Below are 9,720 nucleotides of genomic sequence, written 5' to 3'. Positions count from 1 at the left end.
TAATCGGGATGGGTGTGTCAGAGGCAGTGTGGTTGGCGCAGGATAGAGCAGGGTTTAGGGCTGTTGTGCATAGGGTCGCTATGAGTCGAAAACGACTCGACGGCACATAAAAACAACAACAACAACAATTCAGAAGGTTACTCTCCCCAAGTGTACATGCATTTGAGAGAGAACCTTCAAGGACAAACATACCAATTTATGCATTTCAAGCAGAATAACAGAAAAGTGTGGGTTTTTTTTTTTTTTAAACCTTTCCTACCTATTCTGCTACTCCATATAAGTGCATTTGTATGGGATTTGGATTGAAACGGCAATGTTCTAATAGTTCTTGAGATTAAAATGTCTTTTCTCATTTAGCAATATGGCTTACTTTTTAGTTCCCTCCTTTCAACTCCTCAAGAAACCTCCTGGCCCATAGCTGACTTGGCTCCACCCCTGAAGTTCTTTCAAGGACCAGTTCAAATGGCTGGAACCTTTTTTTATTCATGTTTGCCTGAGTCTGCACATATGCTGGGGCCGTAGAACAGAGGGCTGTGGCTGGTGAAGAGAACTATGAAAAAAATATCTATTTTTTCCCCCCATGCAAAGACAAATTTAGGATGTTCTGGGAGTAGTCTTGGACATTTTAAAGGAAAATTGGTCTACAAAAACTGAACACATATCGCTTCTTGGCCTTTTGGCTAAGATCAAGTGTAAAAACTGAACACATAGCCTGACATTTTGCTTAAGTTTTATAAACTCCATAGCCAACCCATTTAGAATTTATTCCTTGAGGAAAGTATTTTGGGTTTATAGCTACTAATTTAACCTCAGTTTTCAAAGCCGTTTGGAGCAGTCATCTACTTCTAAAAACAGACTAGAGCTGCTTTTGCCAGTTTTTTCCTTTGACATGAACATCTCTTTAACCATACTCACAGTTTCCCTGTTTTTTATGTTTTATTTCACCAGCAATCTCAGTGCAACTTGGATCTTCGGCATATCACCGTGGTGGAGTTGGTGGGTGTGTTCCCAACTCTCATTGGAAGGATAGGAACAAAGATTATGCCTCCATCTCTAGCTCTGCAGCTCAGGTAAAAGAAAGTCTTATCTTAAATTTCATCCTCTGTAATTGTACTTCTTTCTGTGATGTTCCCTGATTTCTTCCTTTTCATATTGGCTCTCGGAAGCTTTCAATTCTTTTTGTTCTAAGAGTATTATTCTAGTTGTGTGTCATTAAGTCAGAACCTATTCATGTTGTTGTCATTATGTGCTGTCAAGTCACTTGCAACTCATAGTAACCCTTTGTACAACAGCTCTGAACCTGCTCTATCCTGAGCCAACCTTATTGTCTCTGACACACCTGCTACCATTACCCCAGGGTCTTCTTTTCTTGTGCTGTCCCTCCACCCTCCAAAATATGTTGTCTCTCTCCAAGTACTGATCCCTCCTTACAACATGCCCAAAGTATGTCAGATGAAGCTTCAGAATCCTTGCCTCCAGAAAACAGCCTGGTTTCACCCTCATAGTTAACTGTAAAAAGAGCAAGGACCATGTAGAGACGGCCATTTCAGACCCTTTTCAAATTCACGAAGGGGAACTGTCTCTGTTCACACATCAATAACACCAAATTAATCCCCATGAGGTCAGACATGTCCCCCATGCTCCCTTACCTCTTTCTACTCATCTCAATACTAATCCTACTGCTTTGCTGGGTTCAAAATCCAATGTGATAGCTCACAGACCACACAGAACAATATTGGTGAAGTGAAAAGGTTATAACCCACATTAATAACAGGATACAATCTAGATATCCCCCTGAAATATGCAGAGCAGATACCTCAGCCTTGAACTTCACACCTTCAGGCCAGTGGTTTCCAAGTCCTCAGTCCTACCAATATTGGCTCCCTACCCCCGTTACTTCTCATCTCACATCAGGTCTCCATTTCAACCATGGCTGCTCTTTTCCTGGTGGTGAGGTTTCTTCATTGGTGGTAGAAGGAGGTCTCCTTGTTCTTCACTGGCAGGGGGAAGATCTGTGTCTCTATTCAATGGTGAGACTAGCTCATCCCCTTGTAGAACTTTGAGACTGGCCAATCCCCTTGTTGAATGGTAGATAGCCAATCCCAACATGGATAGGCAATCATGCCCTATTCACATATTCCCACTCATCCATGTGATTAGGTCAGATTTAGATGGCTAGTAAAGCCACGTGGGATGATAATCTCCAGGGAAAAGAATGTGCAACAATGAAAACAAATTAAAATAAAATATTTTTATTTGAAAAAAAAGAAAGAGAAACTCTACATTAACCCTCCAGTGAGTTTGCAAAGGCAGTAAATCCCATGGGAGGAGATTGCCCATCCTGCAGCAGACATTTACCAGGGTTCTCATCTTTTCCCCTTCAATCAACAAGTTTTGTATAGTTTTTATTTTGGGGTGTTTTTTTTTGGTATGTTGGAAAAAAGAACAAAGTAATCTTGACATTATTAAGAGGTAGCCTGTCTAGACTTGGCCTCTTTTCCCCCCACATTTCCAGGGCCCTTGTCCAGACCCTGTTGTTAACAATTATGTAACAATTATTTTGGTAATATTTATAAAACCAGTACTGTGGTGTTGGACTCTGAGTACTATCAGTGTGCTAACTAAGTAGAATTCAATGGCCCAAAGGTAATTTCAAAATAACCCCTATGTTTACTAGCATCTCTTGACCTGAACTTTGGCTCTGGTGTGGCTTTGATTTCTAAACAGATGAGCAGCACACAGAAGCAGAGCCAAAGGATCATTTATTGTTAAAATATAGATTGCAAGGCCCCACCCCCAGCATTTCTGATTCAGGAGATCTTCTTGGGGCTCAGGAATTTGCATTTCTAACAGGTTCCCCTAGAAGAGCTCTAGTGGCCTAGTGGTAAGAAGCTGCACTGCAATTGCAAAGGCACATAGTTAAAATCTACCAGTTCCTCTGAGAAAGAAGGATAGGCAATCTTCTCCTGTGTAATTCACTTCCCTGAAAACCTGACAGAGGGGTCAGTTCCAACTCCATGGTACTAAAAAACAACAACAAAAACAGGTTTCCCCAGGGATGCTTCTGCTGCTAGATTCCACATTAAGATCCTTGATCTAGTGGGGTTTTTGATGGGCCATCTTTATTATGCAAAGTTAGCAAGACTCAAAGATAGTACTCGTCACATGGAGGTGTTCCCTCAGATGTGTTACCTTACTGCCTTACTGTCAAGCTGTGTGCCTCTTTTACCAAGCACATCAGACAGAAACAAGGACCTAGGCAGGTGGATGTTATGACTAGCCCTCTGAATTCCACACAGAGTCTACCACAGTGAAAAAGGGCTGATTTAGCCAATTAATAACCAACCAATCAACTAATCACTGCTGTAGAGTAAATTCTGACGAGGAGACTTTATAGGACAGAGTAGAACTGTTTCCAAGGTTGTCAATCTTTATGAAAGTGGACTGCTTCATCTTTCTCCCTCAGATTAACTAATGGGTTTGGCCTGACCTTGACATTAGCAGTCAAGCATTTGACCACTACACCAAAGTAATAGAAGCAGGAAAGAGGTAAAGTAGATGCCCAGATAATACAAAAAATGATCTCATTAATTTTCAAATTGAGCCAAAGCTGTGGTATAACGTTGGAAGAGAATAAGCAGAAAGGAGAAACCTGGAGTGACAAGTTCCCCAACCTTCCTATTTTCTTTCCGCATTTGTTTTTTATATGAACAGTAGGCTAATTAATGTTCCCTGGAGTGAGGAGAAGCTGCATTGCAATTCCAAATGTACATGATTCAAATCTGCCAGCTGCTCTGTGGAAAAAGGATGATAATCTCCTCCCATGTGATTTACTGTCTCTGAAAACCCATGGGAGGATCAGCTATGGGTCGGTCTGACTTGATGGCAAACAACAACAACAGAGTCATTTCCCAGCAATATCAAGGGTTGTGGAGACTAAGAAAACTATAATGTTTAACCCCATGATGACCTTTGAGTCTATTAAATTCGGTTACAGATTTTACTGAAAAAAATTCATTCCAGTCTGACAACAGGCAGCTGGGTAACTCCACTATACTGCCACCTCTGCACATCACATTCCATGGAGTGTCCAATCAACCATCCTCAAGACTGCTGTGGTCTCTTGGCCATGGTGGGATGCATTCCTAGGGCAGTGACTAGGCTTCTGATCTGACCACACATCTCTTTCTCATATGGTTTGCCATCATTATATTCCATACCAATTTAGACACAGGGCTCACATGAGGAATGTGTGTGCACAACAGACTGTGACACTATGGGAGGTTTCCATCCTAGCCTCGTAAGCATTATAAAACCAAATGTTCCAATTGTTACATTACATCTAAACGTAATCAAGTCAACTATCACTCATAGAGACTCTGAACAGCAGATGAAAGTCTTTCCCTATTCAGCACCATCGATTGTCTCTGCTGTGATCAAGCCAATGGTTGCAGTCACTGTGTCAGTCCAACTTGTGGAGGGTCTTCCTTTCTTTCTCTGACCCTCTACCTTTCCCAGCATGATGTTGTTTCCCAAGGATTGGCTTCTCCTGACAATACCCCCAAAGTATATGAGACCAAGTTTCACCATCCTTGAACCTAAGGAGCACCCTAGTCACACTTTCTCCAAGACAGAAATTGTTTGCTTCTTTGAAAAAACAATATGATCTTCAGTACTCTTCTCCAACACCACAATTCAATGGCATTGATTCCTCTTTGGTCATTCTTAATCACTGTACAACTTTCAGATCCATATGAAACAATTGAAAATAGCATGGCTACAATCAGTCAAATAAAAAAAGCATGACATCCATACATTAACAGTCACATACCTCTAACAGAATCCATTTACTGTGTTCCTGATCAGAATAATCAATAGTGCTAGCCAAGCACCATGTAGTGCTTCTACTGTCAAGGTAGATGAGCTGGTGGATAGTGTAGACAGTTAACCCTGTAGAGTAAGAATGAGTCTTGAATTTCTATCTTTCATTTTTGCCCTGAACAAGCAGGGACCACTAGCTATATATTTAGATGGCTGCTCACAAGCTCTTAAGACTCCAAATAGTACTGCCAAGCAGGGATGTTGAGCATAAATTTTATGAGCTGAATTATGGCAATTGACTAAGTTGTTCCCCAAGACTATGGTCCTAAGTCTTTGAACCCTGAAAACCCATGAAGTATCTAGTTGTATCTGAGAAGTATCTCTGTAACAATCTCTGTGTGCTTGATTATGTATAAGAATAGGCATACAAAAAAAAAAAAGAATAGGCATACCTAGAAAGAGAGAGAAGAAAACTCTGGTGTCCTAGTGGTAAGGAGATGTGCTGCCAACCCAAAGGCACAAGGTTCTAATCCACCAGCAGCTCCACAGAAGTAAAGATGGGCAGTCTCTCCCTGTGCAATTTACTGCTACTGAAAACCTGCTGGAGGGTCAGTTATGGATGAGTTCTGACTCAACAATACACAACAATAATGTGTAGAGAGTTCTGGTGGCTTAGTGGCAAGGAGTTGCACTGGAGAAAGATGGACAATCTCCTCCTGTGTCATTTACAAACTCTGAAACCCCACTGGAGTGTCAGCTGTGAGCCAGTTCTAACTAGATGGTACATAGCAGTAAACATATATGTATATACACACTCACACACACTTTATACATACTATAGATACTATATATATACACACACACTATCTATCTATCTATATATATACACACACACATACACACAATATATACTATATAGACTATATATATACTATATATAATCTCTTCCCAAGTCATTTACAGCTGCTGGAGGATGAGCTATGAATCAGTTTCCACCAGATGGGAATAAGAGTAAGACACACACAATTTGCATGTGTAACTGTTACTGCTATTGTGGCTAACACATATACAATGTGTGTGTGTGTGTGTGTGTGTGTGTGTGTGTGTGTGTGTGTGTGTGTAACTGTTACTGATATTGTGGACAAATTACTTATCAGAGGCTAGGATGACAAAACTTTATCTTTCATACTTTACAGATGGAGTTAGGTGAGGCTATTCCTTGGTAAGGGACTTCATGTTTGGAAGGATGGAGGTGAGGAAGACTCCCAATGAGGTGGATTGACACTATGACTTCAGCAGTGGACTCTAGTGTCTCAGAGATGATGAGGATGGCACAGGATTAGGCAGGGTTCAAGTTGGCTGTTCATAGGGTTGCTATGATTCATACTCAAAGGCATCTAACAACTACAACTGCTATTGCAAAATTACATAGATCATGTTGTTTTTAGGTGCACTGTCAACTTCACATTGTCTCATTGCAACTAAATGGACAATAAAATGAAATTCTTTGCCATCCTCACAGTCCCTGCTGTGTTAGAGACTATTGTTGCAGTCATTGAGTCAGTCCACCTTATTGAGGGTCTTCCTTTTGTTGACCCTCTACTTTCCCAGAGAGAAAAAGTTCGGCATGAAAACTGTCTGAAAACTCACTGGAGGGTCAGCTATGAGTCAGTTTCAAAGCATGATGCAATTTCCCAGGGATTGCCCCTCTTCTGAGAACATGCCCAATATATGTCAGTAGTTACCAAAATGTCCTTTTCTCTTGTGTACATCTTAGTGGCATCATTTACCTTGGTCAAGCTGTGCTCACTTCACTCATATTCAATGTTACATTTCCCATCAGCAAAAATACCTACTACCTAGGCAATGATTCCTTTTCTTCCCCTCTTCGCACCCGTTCTTGGTAACCATCAGTGAACATCAGTCTTCGTATCAGTATCTAATATTATAAAAGTAAGATTGTACCTGTTTGCTCTTTCATGAATGACTGAGCTGTGGTGCTGGAGAAAAGTGCTAAATATACCGTGGACTGCTAGGAGAACAAACAGGTTTGTCCTGGAGAGGATGAGGCAGGGCTGCTTCTTGGAATCAAGGATTCTGAAGCTTCATCTGACATACTTTGGGCATGTTGGAAGGAGGGACTGGTCCTTGGAGAGGGACATCATGTTTGGGAGAGTGAAGGGATGGTGCAGGAGAGGAAGACCCTTGATGAGATGGATCGATTCATTGACTGGAGCAGTGGGAGTAGGTGTGTTGGACACAATGAGGTTGGCACAGGACAGAGCAGGGTTTAGGGCTCTTGTACAAAGGGTTGCTATGAGTTGCAAGCGAATCAACAACAACAACAACAACATATATGTCATAAGATATTTAGAGAACTTATTATTCTTAACTACATAGTATCCCATTATGTGTATATACTACATTTTGTTAATTTATTCATACATTGATGAGCAATTAGGTTTTTCCCTTTTTTTTTTCTCTTGTGAATTCACTGAACTTAACTATGTGTCTGTTCCTGTTTCTTCTTTTAGATCTGTAGGATATATACCATCGTCCAATTTTAGTAACCAAAAAATGTCTCCACACCACCATGCGTTTCTACATGAAATGGGGTAGGGGGGGCAAGATATCGTTGAAAACCATTGATTTATTCATAATGCATATGTAGTTGTAATTCTAAAAACCTTTTCTAGTACGTTCACTAATCTATCAGCTACTAACTGAAATGTCAGTGGTTCAAACCTACCAGCAGTCTACTCTTGGGAAAATTACAATTTAGGAAATACTATGAAGTAGTTCTACTCTGTACTACAGGGTTACTTTGATCCAGAATTGACTCAGGGGCACATCTGCAAACTTGCCTTGTCTTTAATTTCATGCAAAAATATTGTGAGATTTTTTTATATGTGCCTTATAATAACTTAGACTCATAGTTCTTGTTTTTGTTAGATGTCATCGATTTGAGTACAGTCCATAGTGACCCTATGAACCCTGTCCTATCTTCTACTAACCTCATAATCTCTGGCATACTTGAGCCCATTGCCACAGTCACGGTGTCAATCCCTCTGGTCAAAGGTCTTCCCCTGTTTCGCATACCTCAACCTTTCCAAACATGATGTCCCTCTCCAAAGAATAGCCTCTCCTAGCAATATGCCCAAACATGTAAGTCAAAGCTGTACCTCCAATGAGCACTCTGGCTCTACCTTCTCTAAGACACATCTGTTCGTTCTCTTTTGGCAGTTCCTGGTATATTCAGTATTCTTCTCCAACACTATAGTTTAAAGGCATAAAGTCTTCTTCTGTCATGCTTATTCATTGTCCAGCTCTCATATGCATAGCAAGTGATTGGAAAGACCATATCCTGAATCAGATGCACCATGTCCTGGATCAGATGCACTTTAGTCTTCAAACTGACATCATTACTCCTCAATAATTTGAAAAGGTCCCATTCTAAAAACTCACTACTGTAGAGTTGATTCCAAAACTAATAGCGACCCTCCATTGGTCTTCTTAGGCTATAAGTCTTCATAGGAAGAAACTGCCAATCTTTCTATTGTGTAGTGATTGGTGGATTTGTACCTTTGGGATTAGCAGCCCTCTACATTCTATTCCACAGAGGCATTAGAAGCCTAAATTCTTTCTAACCATAATCTACGCAGAAATCCTCAATCTTTCATATGCTTTCCTGTAGATCTTGCTAATAATGTAGATTTTAATTCACTGAGTTTGGAGTGAGACACAAGAATCCTCATTTCTAAGAAATCCTTGTCTAATGACCATGCTTGGAATAGCGAAATCCTAAAGGAAAGTTCAATCCTTGGTGCACTGACTCTTTCTGTGAATACAGTTTCCCTTTAGGTAAGTAACTGGCTCACTGGAACCTTTAGGACTAGAATTTTGATAGATTCTTCTTATTCTGTTGTCTGTACCAGGCTGCTGCTGCGAATCCCACTGTATACCTTCAGTATGGTGCTTGTGGATAAGCATGGCATGGACAAGGAACGTTACATCTCCCTGGTGACACCCATGGCCCTCTTCAACCTGATCGACACTTTCCCCTTGAGAAAAGAGGAGATGGTCCTGCAAGCCGAAATGGGCCACACCTGTAGCACCTGATGTGCTGGTTCCTTGGTGCTCCCCCTTTGGTTTCTCTTCTCTTTCTATGTAACACTATGCACACAGGGAAGGTCTTGAGAAATATCTTTGATGTACAGAGTTTTGTTTTGTAATTTTAAAAGTCTATTTTATTATGAGCTTTCTTTGTACTTAATCATTAACCCAAGGTTCGTGTGCTGTTTTTTAAAAAAAAAAACCCACAGCACTATATGAATATGATATTCACTCTTCCTACCTTTCATTACCCCACCATAACTTGTTAATTTTGTAGAGAATTTAGAAACCCAACCACATATATATGTTCAACATGTTATCCAGTGTAGCAAAGACCTTTTTTATATGTTGTTGTTCATACAAGACCTTTATTAATAAAATATTTTTGAGCAAATGTATTGACATTCACTCTGTTCTTTAGCCACAGGCTCTACTTGCTCAGCACTAGTCCACAGTTCTAGGGTTGCTATACTTACTGGTGATTTAGGAATGGAAAAGTGTAATTACTCCCTCAGACAAACTTTGACATTTTCCTTTCATTTTCAGAATATCAGTTTGGAAAGTAGTCTATTTTGAACAAACAAAATTACTAAATGGAGAGTGGACAGTCTAAATGTCAAAACACAAGAGTTTTTAAGACTTGTAAGAGATTTGACACTTGAAAGATGAGGCTTTGTAGTTGTTATCCTGTGCATAGACATATATTCTGTTTACAAGTAGTATTCCCCCCTCTCAAAGCATACTGAGATATGCGCTTAAGTAAAACTCATAAAGATTGATGACTCA

The 9,720-nt window shown here is 40.3% G+C and overlaps 1 protein-coding gene across 1 annotated transcript in view; it reads left to right on the top strand.

Annotated features, from left to right (window-relative positions):
* The window catches only part of SRPX (sushi-repeat containing protein, X-linked), a 92,870-nt gene extending 83,831 nt beyond the window's left edge, over positions 1–9,039 (top strand). The window contains exons 9-10 of the mRNA XM_006897524.1: positions 949–1,070; positions 8,757–9,039. Coding sequence (XP_006897586.1) covers positions 949–1,070; positions 8,757–8,940 — 306 coding nt within the window. The 3' untranslated portion in view covers positions 8,941–9,039. The remainder of the gene's footprint in view (positions 1–948; positions 1,071–8,756) is intronic.
* Positions 9,040–9,720: the final 681 nt, after the last annotated feature.

Source organism: Elephantulus edwardii, unplaced genomic scaffold, assembly GCF_000299155.1.
Source record: "Elephantulus edwardii isolate Elephantulus edwardi_28Jun2011 unplaced genomic scaffold, EleEdw1.0 scaffold00210, whole genome shotgun sequence".
NCBI lineage: Eukaryota > Metazoa > Chordata > Mammalia > Macroscelidea > Macroscelididae > Elephantulus > Elephantulus edwardii.
Note: the sequence above shows the minus strand (reverse complement) of the source record. Positions and strands in the feature narration are given on the sequence as shown.